General features: G+C 45.6%; 1 protein-coding gene across 1 annotated transcript in view; it reads left to right on the top strand.

Annotated features, from left to right (window-relative positions):
- The window catches only part of LOC116218155 (ly6/PLAUR domain-containing protein 6-like), a 22,934-nt gene extending 4,267 nt beyond the window's left edge, over positions 1-18,667 (top strand). The window contains exons 2-5 of the mRNA XM_031558567.1: positions 15,491-15,672; positions 17,199-17,297; positions 17,640-17,770; positions 18,500-18,667. Of these exons, the coding sequence (XP_031414427.1) occupies positions 15,491-15,672; positions 17,199-17,297; positions 17,640-17,770; positions 18,500-18,667 (580 nt within the window). The remainder of the gene's footprint in view (positions 1-15,490; positions 15,673-17,198; positions 17,298-17,639; positions 17,771-18,499) is intronic.
- Positions 18,668-22,500: the final 3,833 nt, after the last annotated feature.

Below are 22,500 nucleotides of genomic sequence, written 5' to 3'. Positions count from 1 at the left end.
GACACACACTCACACACACACACACACACACACACACACACACATACACAGACACAGACAGACACATAGACACACACACACACATGTGGCTATGTCTAACTGAGATCAATTACTTTGGATGTGAGTGATTATACCTTATATACCAAAAATCAAAGCAAATCAAATTTAGGGTCACACGACAAAAAATGTGAATGGTTGCCCTGATACAGGAGGTGGGTCAACTTACCCCCTGGTTCATCTTACCCCAGTCTCCCCTATCAGGGATGGATTAACGAACGGGCCTACCGGGCCCAGGCCCAGGGGCCCATGAGCTCAGGGGGCCCCTAAGCCAGAGCCTCTGCGTGAAGTCGCTGTTATGTATCTCTTATTTGTGGTTGAAAAAGGTGTATTTTGTTAATTTGCTAATGGTTTTAATTGAGTGTACCTGTGCTGTGTTAGAAAATGTCCATGTGCGCCAGGGGTGTAACTATAGACAATGCAGCCAGCGTGGAAGATTCGTAGGCAAAGCAGACCCTGCTTTCAAAATGTCTTCATACATATGGATGTCAAAGTGTCGCATGTTTATTGCTGCAAAGACCATAAATGATTTTATGATATATATTCCCTCAAAATGACAAACCTGTCTCTATCATGGTTATTATCATTTTTAGGGGGAAATCGTCAGTAGCAATCTATAACACAATGATATGCTTATCGTACACTATAGAAACTATTAAAAAGCCTATTCAATTAAATTAATAATTTCTTATTTAATTTGTTATTTTTGTCATATACAGATATGCAATGATGATTGCTGGGTAATATGTATCGTGTTCGCCAATGTCAAGTCTCTATTTGATCATGTGACGAGACGATACGCTATAGCTAGTTTAGGCGCAGAATCTGAACATCAAGACCTACAAGCTGACAGCACAGTCAGAGGCACAGTACACTTGTCGAACGACGCCTTTCAAACATAAAAGTGGAAATGCATGATTTGCTCTTTCAATGGACAGGATAGCCAGCCCATTCAGCCTCTCCTGCCCCATGCTGCTCAGGTAGGTCTTAATCAGTTTCAATTTGGAAAAGAATCACTCGGCTGTTGCCCTGTCACAGCAGTGCACCGAAGGTGGATGTTACGGAGTAAACTTTGACCTGTTTACTTTCCCAATACAATAGCCAAAGTATCTAATTCGACCGTTAAATCCAACACATTGTTGGTAAAATATATATATATATATATACGCCTAATGGTGTTTGTGTGTGCGTGAGTGTTTTGCGAGCGCAAAATTATTTTTTTTCACGAAGGGGGGGGCCTTTAACATATCCAGGCCCAGGGGCCCGTGGTTTCTTGATCCGTCCATGTCCCCTATACAATTCACTGAGACACTACCTAAGACAATAGCCGCTCTTGTTTGAAGTTCAGGGCAAGAGCAGGTTGTAGCAACCAACACAGGAAAGCATGAACATAAATCCATCAGACATCACACCAAATAACACAGCTAACATATCTACAAGTTCCGCTACTTGACTTTTGTAATTTGAGGCCACAAATCAACGTCACCTAAAACACTATGACCCCGTCTCCATAGTGCGCCTTTGTTTTAACAGAACTAAGTTGAAGGATTTATTTTGAAATGAGTGTAAGTCATCACACCTTTAATTGTGGAAACAAAGCACTGGTATTTCATGAGACGTTCTCTCTCATTAGTTACATCATGGCACCCTTTCTGCACTGTAAATCTGAAGGGGGAGAAGAGCCGTTTCCACTTGTCGCCCGCGGCTGCAGCTCACTGTGTGGTCTGTTTCGGTCCTCCAGGCAGGGGCGATACATTTCTGACCCTGAGCAGATTACGCTCCGTTTCTGTAGTCGTCGAGGAACTTTGCTAGTATAAAATGGTTGTGTTTTTTTAGAAGAATGTCTTAGATATTTTAAGATGGTTATTACAACACTGTCGTTGAGTAGGTTACTGTGGGATCATTATCTCAGAGGTCATTAACTTAGAACTTAACTTATTATCTGTAATGATACAAAAATGATTTAAACCTCAACGATACAGACACAGTTGTCCACCTTTACAACGTTACCCGTTTGGTAAGGAACAGGCACCAACCAGATATCTCTCTGTATCTATTTGTATCCTAAATCATAATCATTTTAGCTGACGTATCTGACATGTTTCCTCTTAGGAAATTACTTCACACCCGTGTTTATTTTCCTACACGCATCAAAGTGTCATACAAAATTCTTCATAAAAACGGGAAGCTACGCAAGGAATTTTGCCCTCAGATTTTGACGTCGGTAGGCGCTGGTTCAGAATGTCCCACTGGACTCCACGATCCCTCGCGCAGAACACGCCTACCGCAGTCAGCGATAGGGCTTTGGCAAAGATCGGCGTTGAGGCACTTACCTAGGTGGTGATACTCAAAAAAACCCTGTTCGGAAACCTTCTGTGGCAACTTCTGTGGTCCGGGGAAGACGATTTATGTCATCTTTTGCATGAAGTTTGTCTCCGAAGTTGTCGATTTAATGGTGAGTACTTAAACGATGAGCTTGTAACCACTGCTAAGGCGTTTTGAGAGGCATAATTAGATCACCAAAGTCCTAATGTGGCAGGGCTCGTTGAAAAGGGAATAGCTCATAACTGAATGGAGTAGCCTATCGCTAGAATTGCACTTCATATTTAAGGTTTTACGCCATTTTATTAGCATTTGGAACACAGGTTATACATTCGTAATAGTGACTCAGATGGGATGCCTGCAGTTGCTGCGTTTTGACTTGATCTGAGCAGTTACAATTTTTTTTAAAGATTTTACCCTACTTAAACAATCTTTCTTCAGTGATAGTGTCCCAAGAAGTATTTCGCTTATAAACGAGTCCAATAAGTGGAAAACTCCTTAGCCAATGTTAAAAGCATGATGCCACTGGATTTTGCAACGGGGTACACAATCTTTAAAATAATCAGTACTGTATTTCACAAAGACTAAGCAATGTCTAGCCTATATATTCCTTTAACAGGGGCTGCACTTGTGGTATAATGACATGACTACGGCAATGTGGATATATAGAGGGGCAGGTGCAGAACAGAAGCCTTCGGACGGGACGAGTGATTGCTCCCGGGTCAGCAAACGCTCGTAAGGCAATAGCCGCATAAATTTATCAAAGCGGTCCGAGCTGTCCGTACGTCCGTGGAGAAGGAGGGGCCGCGAGAGGCCGCGCATACCCGCCCGGATTCCCGCCGCTGCGCGTGAGTTACTGCTGTCACAGTTGACGTGACCCACTGGCCGCCGGTTGTTGGGGATTCACCGTGCGGGTTATTTGGTGTATCATGTTAAATCAAGTCAGATATACCGTGTCCAACTGGGGGAAGAAGGATACTGTGAGTGTACTGTTACTAGGTATAGGCTGCCTTGCCAAAGACCGTTGGAAAAATAACAAACAAACAAACAAGAAAACAACATCGTTCTTGTGCAGTCAAGGGCAAATGTTTGTTTTGTGCCAGTAAACCTCGGAGATGTTTGGTTCTACATATCTACTGATAGAGTGCACCCGCTTGACACGGGTAATCTTCATCTCAGCAGAGCTGGTGAAGTGGATTTTTTTATCAGCTGCTAAATTTGTCTATAGATAACATTCTGGGATGGAGGTTTGAACATAGGTTTCCATATGGCCAGACTGCCAATGTTTCAACTTCTAACAATATTATTATTACATCTAGCTCTGCTCAGAAGAAGGTATATATGCCCTATAACACACCACACCATTATCTCAGAGAACTGTGTTATTGAGTACAGACTCTCTAAGAGTCGTGTGTGTGTGTGTGATCTGAGTGTGTTATTGTGTACAGCCTCTCTAAGAGTCGTGTGTGTGTGATCTGAGTATGTTATTGAGTACAGACACTCTAAGAGTTGTGTGTGTGATCTGAGTGTTATTTAGTACAGACACTCTAAGAGTCTTGTGTGTGTGTGTGATCTGAGTGTGTTATTGAGTACAGCCTCTCTAAGAGTCGTGTGTGTGTGATCTGAGTATGTTATTGAGTACAGACACTCTAAGAGTCGTGTGTGGGATGTGAGTGTGTTATTGAGTACAGACACTCTAAGAGTCGTGTGTGTGTGATCTGAGTATGTTATTTAGTACAGACACTCTAAGAGTCGTGTGTGTGATGTGAGTGTGTTATTGAGTACAGACACTCTAAGAGTCGTGTGTGTGATCTTAGTATGTTATTGAATACAGACTCTAAGAGTCATGTGTGTGTGATCTGAGAATGTTATTGAGTACAGCCTCTCTAAGAGTTGTGTGTGTGTGTGATCTGAGTATGTTATTGAGTACAGACACTCTAAGAGTCGTGTGTGTGTGTGTGATCTGAGTGTGTTATTGAGTACAGACTCTCTAAGAGTCGTGTGTGTGTGTGATCTGAGTGTGTTATTGAGTACAGACACTCTAAGAGGTGTGTGTGTGTGATCTGAGTGTGTTATTGAGTACTGAGTACAGTCTCTCTAAGAGTCGTGTGTGTGTGTGTGTGATCTGAGTGTGTTATTGAGTACAGACACTCTAATAGCTGTGTGTGTGTGTGTGATCTGAGTGTGTTATTGAGTACAGACACTCTAAGAGTCGTGTGTGTGATTTAAGTATGTTATTGAGTACAGCCTCTCTAAGAGTCGTGTGTGTGTGTGATCTGGGTATGTTATTGAGTACAGCCTCTCTAAGAGTTGTGTGTGTTATCTGAGTAAAACTTGCCACCACTGAACTGAAATTGTCAAGCTCCTCAACTCTGTGTCCCGGCTGTTGTAATGTGGGGAATACTTTCTTCTTACCTCACAAACAGTAGAGTGGCTGAATGCAGTATCACTCAGCAGAGTCCCGAAGGCCTTACGCAGTCACAACGCGGTCACAACACGGTCACAACGCGGTCACAACGCAGTCTGGCCAAGGAGATGATCTCCCCTGGGGTCAGTTGGGTGACCTCGGAAGTCTATTAGGGGGTTAAAGGTCAATGTGGTGAACGGGACTTAAGTGTCATGTTCTGTGTTGTTCAGCTGAAAGGCCATCAGGATGAAATATGGCCAAAGACAATCAATCAGCCTGAACAGGAGGCTAGCAGGGGGTTACCAGAGGGTTACCAGGCCCTGGGGAAAGCGGAGTGGAGAGGAGGAGGTTACCAGCCCAGCCCTGGGGCAAGGGGAGCTGAGAGGAGGAGAGTAGAGGAGGCCCAGCCCTAGTGCAGGGGAGCGGAGAGTAGAGGAGGCCCAGCCCAGGGGCAGAGATGTTGGGCCGAGGGGCAGAGAGGGGAGTCTGTGGGCTGGATAATTGCTGAGAGTCCAGGATATACACAGGCACACTGAGTCTCAGTCCCGCCATTACCTCATATCCTTAGGCCTGGGGCCACAGTGAGACAGAGATAAAAGCCAGTCACTAGCGTGGGAGTATAGCTGGGAAAGAGATAGAGAGAGGGAGAGAGAGAGAGAGAGAGAGGGAGAGAGAGAGAGAGAGAGAGAGAGAGGGAGAGAGAGAGAGAGAGAGACAGAGATAGAGAGACAGAGAAAAAATCAGTCCAAGAGAGAGAGAGAGACAGAAGGAGAGAAGGAGAGAGAGAGAGAGAAAGAGAGAGAGAGGGAGAGAGAGAGAGGGGGAGAGAGATAGAGGGAGAGAGAGAGAGAGACAGAGATAGAGAGACAGAGAGAAAATTAGTGCAAGAGAGAGAGAGACAGAAGGAGAGAGAGAGAGAACGTGATTCTGATTCTGAACCATATGGAAAGGGAATACGAGAGTGAAATGGGTCAGTCAAAGGGAGACGGAGTCCTGGTACACACACACACACACACACACACACACACACACACACACACACACACACACACACAGTTTCTGCAGCCTGCATACACTTCTTCCACTGCTGTCACAATACTGCTCTGTGCAGAGACCTGCTGCTTCCTGAGATTCCCAGGTTTTTATTGAGGAAATGGATTTCACTCATTTTAATTCATCCTGACATGTCCCTTCCTATAATGCATAATGGCCACTTTGAGACCGTGTGTCATCATCAATGATCCGAGGAAGAATGTCTTCTTGAGTTCTGGCCAAATATTCGGGATGATTTGAAAACCTTCTTTTGCTTCGTGGCCTGGAACAGCGCCTCTGAGGGCGTGGGCAGGGGACTCTGCATGGGGCGACAGTGGCACAGGGGGGGCAGTGGCACAGGAGGTAGATAAGTCGTTTAGTAAGCAGAAGGTTGCTAGTTCGATTCCCTGTCGAAGCGTCCTTGAGCAAGACACTGAACCCCTAATTGCTCCTGATGTGCAGTGTGCCATCAGTGTAAATGTAAAATGTGTATACATTGTAAGTCGCACATATGTAAGTCGCTTTGGATAAAAGCGTCTGCTAAATGACTAAATGTAAATGTAAAATGACTCTGAGGGCGTGGGCAGGGGACTCTGAGGGCAGGAGACTCCCCCCTCCTCACACAACCACAAATATTAAGGCTTTAAACTCAGACATGCTTGTTTGTAGTCAAATTTGATATAATGCCAAGAAGAAAAACACCTCTCTACACTCCTCACACAACCCCAAATGATGAGACTTTAAACAGACATTTTTTTAAAAACTCAGTTTTTAGTTTATTTTCATATAGTGCCGAGAAGAAAGAGAACCAGTGTGTGTTAGCATTTTTCATGTTAGCATCAAGCAGTGGGGCTCTGTTGCAGTGTGTGCTAGCATCAGTCAGTGGGGCTCTGTTGCAGTGTGTGTTAGCATCAGGCAGTGGGGCTCTGTTGCAGTGTGTGTTAGCATCAGTCATTGGTGCTCTGTTGCAGTGTGTGTTAGCATCAGGCAGTGGGGCTCTCTTGCAGCCACAGATGTGTGTTTAAGCATCAGTCATGTTAGCATCAGTCAGTAAAAAAAAAAAAAACAAGGCTGATTTCAGTCCGTTTTTATTCGCACAAACGAGACACACAGCGACACACACGTGCATATATAGGTGGCGACACAGGACACACACACACACACACACACATATGCAGGCTGAGGTCGCAGTGAATTTATTCTCTGCTTTTATCCCATCCTGGACTGTCCTTCCTCCAGGACCCCCCCAGGAGCAGTGGGCAGCTTTTAGGCGCCCGGCGACCAAGTCAAGTGATCCGTCTTGGTCAGGGACGGACAGTTCAGTTCAGTTCTTCTGCATGTTTTGCTGTTGGGGTTCTTAGTGGAGGAAACCCCTTGTGAACACGGGGAGAACATGCAGTAGGGCTCTCTTGCAGCCACAGATGGCTCTCATTCAGACTCCGCAGGTTCCAGAGTTCACTAATGATTTGGCCCCACGTAGGGAACCTGATGTGGTCTCTGTTAAATACCACGTTTAATAATTCACCCTGCCACACTCATTTATTAATAATAGCATTTCATGTCAAGTCAAGGGGGGTTTGCTGTATGGAAGTTGAGGCAGTGACAGCGAGGTTTGCTCTCCTCATTAGTGCAAAGATGCTATCAGCAGGTGAGTGCTAATTGGTTTTGTTCAAGCAGGTATTTGCTACACGCTTGAATGCTGACTTTTGAAGGTCTAATGGAGTGTGTGGAGTAGAGAAGTGTGTGAAATATTTTAACTGACGGCGGCGTTGCACCCAGAGCCTTAGCCTCCTGAGCCGTCCACTCCCAAATCCCAATTAGCTCTCTCTGGTCTTTTCACGTTGCCCCCGTGGTGCCCCTTAAGTTTGGCCGGATCAACCCCCCCCCCCATACCATCTGTCCATGTACGTGCAGCTGCAACAGAACCACCTCAGTGCCCCTGATCCCTTAACACCCACAGCATCATCAGGAAACTCACACACTGAAGGGGGCCCCCCAGGAAGGATTTAGTCGTGCCCCCCCCCTACCCACGCTCTCACTGAATGTTCAAGCCTTAGCGCCGGCCCTAGAGAGATCCCCTTGTAGCGCTGGGGGGGGCTGCAGCCTGTGTACTAGAGAGAGAGAGAGAGAGAGGGGGGAGGTGAAAAAGAGAGAGAGGGAGAGAAAGAGAGAAAAAGAGAGAAGGAGAAAGAGAGAGAAGGCAAGAAAGAGAGGGGAGGGAGAGAGGGAGAAGAGAAGGAGAGAGACAATGATAGAAAAGGAAAATAGAGAGAGAAGGACAGAGAAAGAGCGAGTGATAGAAAGAGATAGTGAGAGAGAGAGGTACATAGAGAGAGAGGTAGCCAGAGAGTGAGTGATAGAAAGAGATAGTGAGAGAGAAAGAGGCAGACAGAGAGAGAGAGTGAGTGATAGAAAGAGATAGTGAGAGAGAGAGAGGACAGAGAGAGAGAGTGAGTGATAGAAAGAGATAGTGAGAGAGAGAGGCAGACAGAGAGCGAGAGCGAGTGATAGAAAGAGATAGTGAGAGAGAGAGAGAGAGAGAGGACAGAAAGGATGCAGTGCCCTTGGGTGTCACAGTGGAATGTCAAGTGTGTGTCTGTGCCCCTCCCAATCAGCTCCGCATTCTGCAGGGGAAGGGAAAGGCCTATTGTGACATTATCTACACCCATGACCTCACTTCCTGTCTGCCCGATTACCACCCCGACATGGAGCACTTAGTCTGGAGTGAGCTCCATGCATGCTGCCCAGTAACCTGAATATAGAATGTAGTCTTTCCCACATTTAAAGATAGATAGATAGATAGATAGATAGATGGATACTTTATTAATCCCGAGGGAAATTTAGGTCATCCAGTAGCTTATACACTTAATTCACAAACATACATACATAAATCACAGTAAAAAAACAATACACACATAGGGAGAACATGTTCACAGGGAGTGGGGTGTATACAGATACAGGATAGATCTAGGCCCTATATTACAGTGTGCATTGATTGTGACAGTGTTGATGACCACGAGGAAAGTAGTGCAAAGAGTGCAGAGAGAGCGTGTACAGCAATTTGAAGCATGTTTCTATAGGCAACTAGAACTGGCGTCATACAATTAAGATGAAAATGTATCTCTATGGTCATATGGTCATGTGCAGGCAGACACACCTCTCTAACTCAACGAGCTGCCGAGGCGATGACCACATGCCCGTTCTGTGGTCTGGGTCGGACCACCCTGTGAAAAATGCTAAGTGTTCACAGCACGACATTCCCCTCTATATCGGCAAAAGACACAAGTTAGCCAACTGTGCCGTTGTTGGGTTTTGTAAGGGTTTTCAACCAAAGGTCCTTACTGGGGTTTGACTGTCAATGTAAGAGACAATGTGATCTTATGAAGTAGATGTTTAGGATGCCAGTGACCGAGTTCACCGAGTTCACGCAATGACACACACAATGACAACTATTTGAAATCCACACACAGAAGAAAATCAGTGTTTTATTAGTGTCTTTTATTAGTGTCTTTTATTAGTGTAATTTAGTGTCTTTTATTAGTGTAATTTAGTAGGCTGTTATGAGTGCTGTTGCACCTTGAGGCTGCCTCTGGTCAGGCAGGTTTGGAACGTCAGGAAGGGAGAAGGGTTGGGCAGAGGCAGAGAGGGAGTGAGTGTGTGTGTGTGTGTGTGTGTGTGTGTGTGTGTGTGTGTGTGTGTGTGTGTGTGTGTGAGCACAGTCTGGCTCTCTGAGCTGGAGTGTCATGTTGCTGGGCGGCATGGACAGGTGAGTCATCAGGCGATGACACGATTTGCGATGACTGCGGAGGGCACTGTGTTAGTTTGGGACAGGTAGGGTCTGTCTGTGTGCTGGCGTGACTGTTAGTTTGGGACAGGTAGGGTCTGTTTGTGTGCTGGCTAGGGGACAGGTAGGGTCTGAGTGTGTGTGAGTGTGATATGGGCATGTGGAGTGTGATTGCAAGTGAGTGTGTTATGGAGTGTGTGTGCGAGTGAGTGTGTTTTGTATTTGTGCATAACTTTATGTGTTTGTTTGTAGAGGTATGTGGACCTCATGGCGGATAAACCAATCAGAAGGGTTGTGCTGTCCCAGTGGCATTATATAGTCATTTCAGCAACATATCTACAGGAAGACTGTTTCTCTTTTCTATTCGTTTTCTTTCTTTTTGTTTCTTTCTTTCTTTCTCAAACTCCTATTAATAAATCTGTCAGATATTAATACCTGCTCATCTTGTAAGTATTGGGAAGAAAACTGCCTTTGCCTTTGTTCGAAATGAAATATCCACTTTGCCTGGGCTGAAAGGGTGTGGCTGAGGTAGAATAGTGGCTCTTTATTTTGTCTGGCTGCAGTCCAATGGGCCTGTGTGGTTCAACCGTGAAGCAGTTTATTTTCTTAAAGCCCTCCGGACTTGTGCCCTCTTGCCTAACAAAGGCAACGCCAGTGAGAGATTTGAGCCCTTTTCTCCAGCGTGCTCAAACGCTCAGGTCACTGAAGGTGGCAAATGAGCAGTTGAGATGAAATAAACCAGAGCCAACATCTGAGGGAGTCTTGCACAAAATCTCTTATTTTAAATCTCTTATTTGACCAGCCCCCTAATCCAAAAAGCCCCGCGCAGTGCTGCTATTCCAGACGAAATAATCTTTAAAAACTCTCGCTTTCATGCCCCGTGTTTATTCTGGCTACTTTATTGCGTAATGAAGCAATCCTGCTAATCCCCCCCAAATGGATTCAGTTCATTGTTTCAGTCAGTAGCATTGTTGCCCCGTTTCTGCTTGTAGGCTAATTGAAACCACGGGAGCATGTCTGCTGTTTAGCCCCAGCCTGACTCACACCAGGGCAACACAAGTGCAACGACATCACAAGTGCCTCCCCCTCCTCCACCTCCCCCTCCTCCTCCTCTTCCTCCTCCACCTCCCCCTACTCCCCCTCTTCCTCCTCCACCTCCTCCTCCTCCTCCTCCTCCGCCTCCCCCTCCACCTCCTCCTCCTCCTCCACCAAAACCTCCCCCTCCTCCTCCCCCTCCACCTCCCTCCTCCTCCCCCTTCTCCTCCTCCTCCTCCCTCCTCCTCCTCCTGCCCCCCCCCCCTCCACCTCCCCCTCCCCTCCCCTCCACCTCCCCTCCTCCTCCCTCCCCCTTCTCCTCCTCCTCCTCGCCCTCCTCCACCTACCCCCCCGCTCCTCCCTTCCTCCCCTCCTCCTCCTCCTCCTTACTTGCAGACTCACAGATCCTCAAGAGCAATGTGGCCTAATGAACTAATAGACTAAGGAGAGGTTTATTGTAAACAATCCTCTCATTGTGCTGTTAGCCACCTGTTGTGCCTTTAATTCCAGTCGGGCCTGGCTACCGGGCCTTTAGTTCCAGTTTGGCCTGGCCACTGGGCCTTTAATTCCAGTTTGGCCTGGCCACTAGGCCTTTAATTCTAGTCGGGCCTGGCTACTGGGTCTTTAATTCCAGTCGGGCCTCGCTACTGGGCCTTTAATTCCAGTCTGGCCTGGCTACCAGGCCTTTAATTCCAGTCTGGCCTGGCTACCTGGCCTTTAATTCCAGTAGGACACCAGAGGAAATGAAAAGTCCTATCTTGATGTGTTAATGATATGGTGTTATAATACTAGGAGCTGTTGTGGATGTGCAGATTACAGTTTGTTCTGTAACCTTCCTGGCCTTTATCTGGACCAAATCAGTTTATTCTGTAACCTTTCTAGCCTTTATCTGGACCAAATCAGTTTATTCTGTAACCTTTCTTGCCTTTATCTGGACCAAATCAGTTTATTCTGTAACCTTTCTTGCCTTTATCTGGACCAAATCGTCTCCAGCGTAAGCTGTTATCTGTGACTGTGACATGACATGACATGACATGAGCTCGTTCTCTGAGAGGAATCCTCTCCGTCTCTGAAGGTCACACCATTGGTGACTTCTGATCTCTCGTAGAGTTTTCTTGGGTGAACTCATCCACCTTCCATAAGTACTGGTGCTGCCAGTTAATCTGAATAGAATCTTTTTTTTTTTTTTCACGCGTTGTCAAAACAATCTATAACTGGTGTCAGACAAATGATATGACTAAGCTGAAACATTTTTCTCACACAAAAGGCTGTTGTAAGTTTGGCCCATGGATGAACTAGCACTAGCATGCTGAGCTTGTAATGGCAGGTTATGACCATGGTGAGGCGCTACTGTGGCAGTGATTCAGCCACCTGTTAGCAGTTCAACTATACGCTAATTAGATAAGTAGCTAATCTGACTCTGCTAACATGGTGTGCATGGTGAACAGGACAGGACGGTCCTCTGGGTAGACCTCACTCTGGACGTCTTTGCCTGGCCTGATGTGGCCCTGATGTGGCCCTGATCTGGCCCTGATCTGGCACTGATCTGTATTAAACACTGCCTTGATCTGGCCCTGATCTGGCCCTGATCTGTCTTAAACACAGCCTTGGTCTGGCCCTGATTTGGCCCTGATGTGGCCCTGATCTGGCCTTGATCTAGCCCTGATTTTGCTTAAATCTGTCCCTGATCTGGCCCTGATGTGGCCCTGATCTGTCTTAAACATGGCCTTGATCTGGCCCTGATGTGGCCTTGATCTGGCCCTGATTTTGCTTAAATCTGTCCCTGATCTGGCCCTGATTTGGTGCCATGTGAGAAACGTATGATGTGTATTGTGTCATGGCAGAGACATGTGCTAGCTGATTATTATTATTATTGTTTTGGCTCCCAGGCGATCACATGAAAGCCCATTTTGGTTTGTGTGAAAATATGTCACCAGCTCATCTGTTGGTCTTCCTCATGCAGCTTCAGTTCTGGATGGATTATAGTATGGACATTTAAGGCATATTTTTAAATCCTGACTGAGAACTTTCACATTCAACCACACGCACACGCACACGCACACGCACACGCACACGCACACGCACACGCACACGCACACGCTCACACACACACACACACACACATTTTATCCCAGCGAATATGAAGGTCAGGCTCTGGGCTCTGTAAAGCGCCTAGAGACAATTGTATTGTTATGGCGCTATTTAAATTCAATTGAATTGAATTGAATTGAACATGTCCTAACCCACTAAAAGGCCCATAGCCTCTCACTGAATCCTCATGTCAGCAGTCAGTTCAGCACAGTTCATCCCCAGTGCTTCTTCTCCACCCAGTCAGTTCAGCACAGTTCAGCACAGTTCATCCCCAGTGCTTCTTCTCCGCACGGACTCCACACTGTTCACTGTATCTGTCCTCACCGCCACTGCGTCTCTGACCTGGGGTCACGGGGGTCACAGAGGTCACGGGGGTCAGCCACACTCTGAGCGGGCGGTGAACACCATTAAGCCACCGCTGACGCAGGATCCCGTTAGAGCCAATCACACCCACACACACACACACCCACACACAACCCAGAGGCTGATCACAGAACAGCAGACTTCACTTCTGGGGCAGGATCACATTAGAGCCACACACACACACACACACACACACACACACACACACACACACACACACACACACACACAACACACACAACACACACACACACACACACACACAACCCAGAGGCTGATCCCAGAACAGCAGACTTCACTTCTGATGCAGGATCACATTAGAGCCACACACACACACACACACACACCACACACACACACACACACACACACACACACACAACCCAGAGGCTGATCCCAGAACAGCAGACTTCACTTCTGATGCAGGAGCACATTAGAGCCACACACACACACACACACACACACACACACACACAAACACACACACACACACAACACACACACACACACACCCAGGGTCAATACCAGAACAGCAGGCTTCACTTCTGATGCAGGATCACATTAGCGCAGAGTGGGGGGGTTGTGGTGGGAGGGTGTCTGTTTTGTGTGTTGGGGGTTTTATTTTTTTATTACATTTTTTGTACCGTGTGTGTGATGTTTGTTTACATTTGTCTTCTCTGTTGTTTTTGTTTGTGTAATTGAAAAAGGAAACATGTTGCTGTCAATTGCCAATTTCACTGCTGTATGATGTGTTTCCCAATAAACATATTTGAAACATTAGCGCAGAAGCACACTAACCCAGGCTCAATACCAGAACAGCAGGCTTTACTTCTGGGGCAGTGAAGCCTTTAACTCTGGCCGGTGGCTCGGAAGGAAGTGAGTTGTGGAGCGGACGGCCGACATACCTCTGCTAAACCCCCATTGTGCCTGTAGCCGGCTGGCCGGGCGCTGCGTACACCGCGGCGGCTAATCTGATTCCTTTCCCGAGGGGAGCCGCTGACCTCTCCGCTCACGCTCGTGTGAGGCCGCAGTGACGGCGTCTAACGGAGCGGCTCCGAGATGTTTTTTGTTCGAGCTCTTTCCCCTCCTCCTCCAGTGTGTTGCGGTCTAAATGAAGCTAGAGCGGCCCGCTACGCTGGACTGAGAGCTGAAGAAGCATCGTTTGGTATTTGGTATAATTAGACAGCTCAGGGCTCAGCCGGGTTGGTGTCGAATGAACTTGATTCACTTATCCAGCTGATTCAATTAAAGATGAAGCAATCAGGCTAGGCCCTATAGGCCTCCTCACAGAAAACACCCATGGGTCTGTTCTATTCTCTCCCTTGTACGTCGCTTTGGACAAAAGCGTCTGCTAAATGACTAAATGTAAATGTAATGTAAATGTTCTAGGGCCTAGGCCTCCTCACAGAAACACCAGGGCCGAGGCCTCCTCACAGAAAACACCCAGGGAGATGATACAACACTCCAACGCAGGGGGATAATGTCGTAATGTTGTAAGGAAGATGGACTGGGGTTCTCAGGGGCCATTCTATTGATCAGATGGGTAATTAATAGCAGACAAGCCTCATCATTTGATTCAGTTGTCCTTGGCTCGCCATAAACAGTAAAGGTGCAGTGATCGATCCTGGCGAAAGGTTGCTGATATTTGAGCTCAACAGTCAATGAAATAGACTCTCCCTCGCATGCTCCTAAAGCAGTAGTGCAGTGAAAGGGTTGTGACTCGTCTGAACCGCTGCGTGTGTTTCACACTTACAGAAGCATGGTGCAGCAACACGCTGCGTGTGTTTCACACTTACAGAGGCATGGGTGCAGCAACAGCACAGCTTTTTGAGTGCACAGTTTTGAGTGGGACAGTTTTGAGTGCCACTCTGGAGCAGCCTTTTAAGTGCACACTCTGGACCAACAGCACAGCCTTTTGAGTGCACACTCTGGACCAACAGCACAGTTTGAGTGCACACTCTGGTCCCACAGCACAGCCTTTGAGTGCACACTCTGGTCCACAGCACAGCTTTTGAGTGCACACTCTGGACTAACAGCACAGCCTTTTGAGTGCACACTCTGGACCGACAGCACAGCCTTTTGAGTGCACAGTTTTGAGTGCACACTCTGTACCAACAGCCTTTGAGTGCACACTCGGACCAACAGCACAGCCTTTTGAGTGCACACTCTGGACCAACAGCACAGTTGAGTGCACTTGAGTGCACACTCTGGTCCAACAGCCTTTTGAGTGCACACTAGACCAACAGCACAGCCTTTTGAGTGCACACTCTGGACCAACAGCCTTTTAAGTGCACACCTAGAGGAACCTGAATTTGCTGAATGTGTCAAAATGTGTAATGGTATCTAATCAACGACTGCTTCTTTAACCAGTAGCTCTTTCTCCTCTCTTCCCATGTCAGGGTCCAGGATCCCTCTCGGCTACGGATACGGTTGGCATGCTGGATGGTGAGGTTTTCGTCCCACAAGCACCCCTGGCCGAAGGTGGCCTGGGTCCTTCTGCTAACGCTCTTCTCTGATTGGCTGAGGACGGCTCTGTCCCGTGACTTCACCATCAAAGACATCATCTACCTCCATCCATCAAGTACCGTACCCAGTTTAATGTTTATTTTTATCATTTTAGCAGACGCTTTATCCAAAGCGACTTACATATGTGCGACTTACAATGTATACACATTTTACATGATGGCACACTGCACATCAGGAGCAATTAGGGTTCAGTGTCTTGCTCAAGGACGCTTCGACAGGGAATCGAACTAGCAACCTTCTGATTACTAAACGACTCTCTACCACTGTACCACTGTCGCCTAATGTGTCTAATTAGGCTGTGTGTATGGCAAGCAATTCCTTTAAAACGTAATAAAAATAATTGGTCACTGAGTGCAGTTAAAATACAACACTTGATATCACAGGTTGGCACTGAATTCATATTGTGAACACCTTCACCAAAGTGCAGAAATAAAAATCATGGGAACTTGCTAATTAAAGATGGCAAAACCGGGGAACATTTGGGAGTTGTGTATGTGACTCGAGTGTGTGTGTGCTGGGAACATTTGGGAGTTGTGTATGTGACTCGAGTGTGTGTGTGCTGGAACATTTGGAGTTGTGTATGTGACTCGAGTGTGTGTGTGCTGGGAACATTTGGGAGTTGTGTATTTACTCAAGTGTGTGTGCTGGGAACATTTGGGAGTTGTGTATGTGACTCGAGTGTGTGTGTGCTGGAACATTTTGGAGATGTGACTCAAGTGTGTGTGGCTGGGAACATTTGAGTTGTGTATGTGACTCAAGTGTGTGTTCCGGTTGACCCTGTAGCTGCCAGACCAGCGTGTCATTGCTAGAGAGGAACTAATCAGGTGTTACAGTACGCTCCAGGATAACCCCCCCCCCCCCACACACACACATACACACACACACACACCTGCTGTGTTTCATAGCTGTGTCTGTGTGAAACTGAATCAAACACAGAAACCCAATACCGTCATGCCTCACCCTCACGACGATGATCCACGATTATAGCGGTGTCAGTCAATGATTGTTTTATAGTAAATTGTTACACATTAACAACACAGTTAATATCAGTGAACAATATTCCATATTAAAGTATGCCAAGTACCTTAACCTTAACTTTAAAAGTATACTTCTACATATTTAAGTGTACAACACAGTATATTGTTAACTTAACCTCGTCAGTGAATCGTCCGTCGTAGCCGTCTAGACTAGAGCATATTTTGAGTATACTACTGTATGATTTTTTAGATTACATTAGATTCAATCTTATTGTCATTGCACAGAGTACAAGTACTGAGGCAACGAAATGCAGTTTAGCATCCAACCAGAAGTGCAGAGTATGTGCATATGTAAAGTGGAGTAAGTGAATAAATAAATATATATGTACAGTAAGAAATAGATGTAATATGAACAGAATTGGGACTAGCAGCAATTGAGGTAAGAAGTGTAGAAATGATAAGTATATAAAAAGTGCAGGTGTAAGTATTAGTGGTGAATAAGTGAAATGAAATGAAATGAAAGTGAATGAGCTAGTAGTAATACAATGTTTAAGAATGTGTGAGTGTTGATAGTTCTGTGATGACTTCACGTTTGGGTTCCCAGCCACTCCTTATCCTGGGGGCTTCAAGTGCTTCACCTGTGAGAGCGCTGTGGACAACTTCGACTGCAACCGCTGGGCGCCGGATATGTACTGTCCACGAGGTACGGTCACCCAATACACACACCTCCTACACAAAGGCTCACACACACTTCAAAAACAACTCACCTCATACACATGTAAAAAAAAACACACACACATACACCTGAATACTAGGTATGTGATATTAGGTATGGTATGGAGTACTAACATAGTCACCTCAAAAACAGTTAAAAGCAAAGCAGTCTACGGAACGTGGGCATATATTTGTTTATATTTCAGACTGTTACTATGGTAATGTAAGTGGTGTCTCTGACAGACAAAGAAGGTATGTGAGAGGCATGTGAGAGGTATGGGAGAGGTACTGTATGCGTTGACTTTCCCTTTGGTTTGCCCCTCTTTGCCAGAGACCAGATACTGCTACACACGTCACAAGATGGCCGCCGCAGGGGCCAGCGTGTCGGTGACCAAGCGCTGTGTGGCTCTCGATGACTGTCTCTACACGGGATGCTCTGATGTATATGACCAAGGCCACAGGGTAAGAGGGAGCGCCCGCCCAGACGACTGGCGACAGTGGAGTGGATTTGGGCCAAGGTCATAGCCAGAACCGGGACTGGTTCGGACCAGATGTGCTATCAGGAGTTTGATATCACTTTAGGGATTACAAAAAAAACTGGTTTCTCACCAAATTGAATTGGAATGAATTGAAATTATTTCCATGGAATTTAAAGGTACAGAAGTAACCACACATCGTCACTAAGATCTGAAACAGTCATCATGGCGTTCTTATCACGTCTGATAATTAGCCACAGTGTCGACTAAGATCTGAAACAGTCATCATGGCGTTCTTATCACGTCTGATAATTAGTCACAGTGTCGACTAAGATCTGAAACAGTTATCATGGCGTTCTTATCACGTCTGATAATTAGTCATAATTGCATATTGAACAGGAGTTAATAGTACTCTGCCTAATCTTCAGTATAGCGTAGCTATCTATCCTTCTAACAAATTAAACTGACTCATATCAGTTTAATCATTGACACTCCTCACTCCTGTAGTGAAGTGCTGTAGTGGATTTGATTGGCTGTTTGCAGTCTGCACCGCTTAATGCTGGTGCTTGAATGGATTTGATTGGCTGTTTGCAGTCTGCACCGCTTAATGCTGGCGCTTGAATGGATTTGATTGGCTGTTTGCAGTCTGAATGGATTTGATTGGCTGTTTGCAGTCTGCACCGGTCCTTGAATGGATTTGATTGGCTGTTTGCAGGTCTGCACAGCCTGCTGTGAGGGTAACATCTGCAACATGGCGGTGCCGAGGAACGAGAGCTCGGCCGTGTTCACCACCACCTCCCCCCTCAACAGAACCGCGGCGCTGTCACGACACTGGACACTCTGGATCGGCGTGGTTCTGCTACTCACACACACTCTCTCATGAGGATGGACCCTCTGGATCAGTTGGTTCTGCTACTCACACACACATCACACAGTCTCTCATGAGGGATCAGCGTGGTTCTCCAACTCACACACAGTCTCTCACGACACTGGACCCTCTGGATCAGCGTGGTTCTCCTACTCACACACTCTGGATCAGCGTGGTTCTCCTACTCACACACACACTCTCTCACGACACTGGACCCTCTGGATCAGTGTGGTTCTCCTACTCACACACTCTGGATCAGCGTGGTTCTCCTACTCACACAACCTCTCACGACACTGGACCTCTGGAGTGTGGTTCTCCTACACACACTCTGGATATGTGGTTCTCTACTCAACACAGTCTCTCGAGGTTCTCCTACTCACTCACACACATCTCTCATGAGTATGGACCTCTGGATCAGCGTGGTTCTGCTCACACACAGTCCTCATGAGTCGGTCGCAGATTTAAGTTATACTTTTCGGTATTGTTAATTTATTGTTTGTTTTTGGACAGTATTAATTTTGTGCTTTAAAAAAAAATCTGTAACAATTTATAAAGACAATGAATGAGCCAGTTTTAACTTACAATTTATCTTGTCAAACTGTTAAAAAGAAGTTATTTGGGTGTGTGATATGTACATATATAGTATTTATTTTTTTTACAACATAGCTACTTGTGACGATTTTGCATGTAGCTTACAGCTTGTACCATGTGCCAAACTTTTTACATGCATTTTCTGACTAGTATTATTTAAACATTTAAACATTGTTAGCGCTTATTCAAATGTTTGTTGTTGTCCGTGTGTACACCTGGATAAGCCCATAAATGGTAAATAAATAAAAATAAAAAACAAAGTTATGGCAGGTTAATTTAAAGAATGATTGCTAGTTTGCTAGTCAGGTTTTTGTAATGTTTCTGAAACTCAAAATGCCCTGAGGAAAACTCAGAAGATTATTATTATCAGCTTATGGGGAATTAAATTAAAGTATACATTTATACAAGATCTGAATTAAATTAAAGTATACATTCATACATGATCTGAATGAAGCTGATGGGGTATTTACTGGGGTAAATACTATTACAGGGGCAGATGCTGTCCAGGAAAGCAAAAAGTAGAAAAACAATCAAAGCCTCAGTGTTGCTCACAGGTAGCCATTAAAGGTGCAGTCCACTTGAAAAACAATCAAAGCCTCAGTGTGGCTCACAGGTAGCCATTAAAAGGCACAGTCCACTTGTAGGAGCGATTCGCTGAATTTGCCAAAAAGTGTATTGGGTTAGAATAGCAGACTACACCTTTAAGACATGAACACATTTAAATTAACCACTCCACACGTCTTATGCACTTTCCCTTTTATTTGGAAAAAACCTCACGGAGTTGAAATGTCTCTGGTACACGTGGGCACTAAGCACCCTCAGCTTGGGACACATCATGTCCACCCCTGTGCGTTTCACCCGGAACAATTCAACTTAACGCTCAACAGCGCCCCCTGGCTCGTTTTTAAAGCGTTGCATCTCCAGCACCAGGGGGGCCATTCCAAGTGTGTGGTTTAGTGACAAACCTGGCCAAGTAAGTGGTAAACCTCCTAATAGAGGGTTTTATACTCCTAGTAAAACAGAGCCATAGGGGCTCTTCTATTAAGAGGTTTACCATTTACTCAGAGTTAACTTCCCCAGGTGTGTCAGGAAACCACAAACACCCCCCTCAGCTCTGTGGGTTTGGTCCTGGCCACTGGCGGAACCCTTTGTTATAATACACCCAGTGTATGACAGATGGGATCTGCATCTCACACACGCACAGTCACCCCAGCAGCAGGAGAGCGTCCACGCCTAGTGCTTAGTTCAAGCACGGGGACACTCAGTCTAATCCAAGTCTACACACGGTACACTAAAACCACTCGATAGACATGATAAAAGTGTGTAATCATCAGCTGCCAAGGAGTCAAAACACCATGAGGTCAACAGAGCTGCTCTGCAGACGCCAGAGCACCGTCCTGGCTGGTTCAAGTATGGGGAGGGGACCCCTCGTTCCTCAGGTGGACGAGACTTCAAGTGTGTTAGTGATAAAGCTCAGTCGCGAGAGCAACAGGACACGAGCACTGAAGGCTGCCTTGCAAAAGAAGGGTCTCTTAACAGATCCGATGTGTATTTATGTCATGGCTATGTCCTTGTTTTTATTTCAAAGTTCACCAAGGCCAACTACCAGCTGTAAGAACAGCGAATCACAGTTTGAGTGTGTGTTAGTGTGTGTGTGTGTGTGTGTGTGTGTGGTGTGTGTGTGTTTGTGTGTATGTGCTTCACTGAAGTGTTACAAGGTTAAATGTCCGCCCTCATACGCACTCGAGTGTCCTTGCAGGCTTTCCATGATGTGGCTGTTGGAGGGGGCGTTGGTGAACAGGGTTCCTGCGAACGCATGCGTGCCCGTTAAGACGTGCCGGATGACTTTGCACGAGCCCAGCTCCTCGATGCGGAACCCTAAGTGCCGCACGGACTCCGCCATCTTTAGGACGCTGTCGCTGGAGGTGTAGCCAAAGTGCTGAGGACGGGAGGAGATGAGAGCAGACTATAAGAACACTACACCGGCAAGAGCTATATCCTCTCAATGAGGGAACAGACTATAAGAACTACACTCACAGCAAACGCTCTATTCACTCCATATAAGGGTAGCAAAGGCAAATTAAGTCATGAAAGAAATTTACATTTACATTTTACATTGAAACCATCTTGACATACAGTGTGGATGTCTAAGGCATTAATGTGTAAAGAGCTTTGAGTGCTCTATGAGTAGAACAGTGCTATATAAATGTGTAAAGCACTTTGAGTGCTCTAGGAGTAGAACAGCGCTATATAAATGTGTAAAGCACTTTGAGTGCTCTATGAGCAGAACAGTGCTATATAAATGTGTAAAGCACTTTGAGTGCTCTAGGAGTAGAACAGCGCTATATAAATGTGTAAAGCACTTTGAGTGCTCTATGAGTAGAACAGCGCTATATAAATGTGTAAAGTGCTTTGAGTGCTCTATGAGTAGAACAGTGCTATATAAATGTGTAAAGCACTTTGAGTGCTCTATGAGTAGAACAGTGCTATATAAATGTGTAAAGCACTTTGAGTGCTCTATGAGTAGAACAGTGCTATATAAATGTGTAAAGCACTTTGAGTGCTCTAAGAGTAGAACAGTGCTATATAAATGTGTAAGCACTTTGAGTGCTCTATGAGTAGAAAAGCGCTATATAAATGCAGTCCATTTACCATTTATAGGGCATGATATAGCTATCCGCTAGTCGCTAGTTCGATCCTTGGCAGCTTAGATAGCAGCCTCCGCCATCGATGTACGAATCGGTAGCATTAACATGTAAATGCTTTGAGTGCACTAGGAGTAGAAAGCGCTATATAAATGCAGTCCATTTACCATTTACAGTCTTCCATGAGGATCTTACCATAACTATGACACTTGAGTCACAATGTACATTAAAAATATACATCAGGGTATAAGTATAGTATAAGAGGGTATAAGGAGTATAAGAGAATATAAGTAGTGTATGAGGGTAAGTAATATAAATAAACATATAGTATAGGATAAGAGGGTATAAGTACAGTATAGAGCGTATAGGATAAGAGGGTATAAGTATACTAAAAGAGGGTATAAGTCAGTATAAGAGGGTATAATATAGTGGAGGGTATAAGGGAGTATAAAGGGTATAAGAGGGTATAAGTATACTAAAAGAGGGTATAAGTATAGTTTAAGAGAGTATAGAGGATAAGGAGTATAAGTATACTAAAAGAGGGTATAAGTATAGGATAAAAAATAAGAGAGATAAGAGGGTATAAGTATATATATAAGAGCGTATAAGTAT

Source organism: Clupea harengus, chromosome 21 (assembly GCF_900700415.2).
Source record: "Clupea harengus chromosome 21, Ch_v2.0.2, whole genome shotgun sequence".
NCBI lineage: Eukaryota > Metazoa > Chordata > Actinopteri > Clupeiformes > Clupeidae > Clupea > Clupea harengus.
This window is presented reverse-complemented; position numbering and strand designations above follow the sequence as displayed.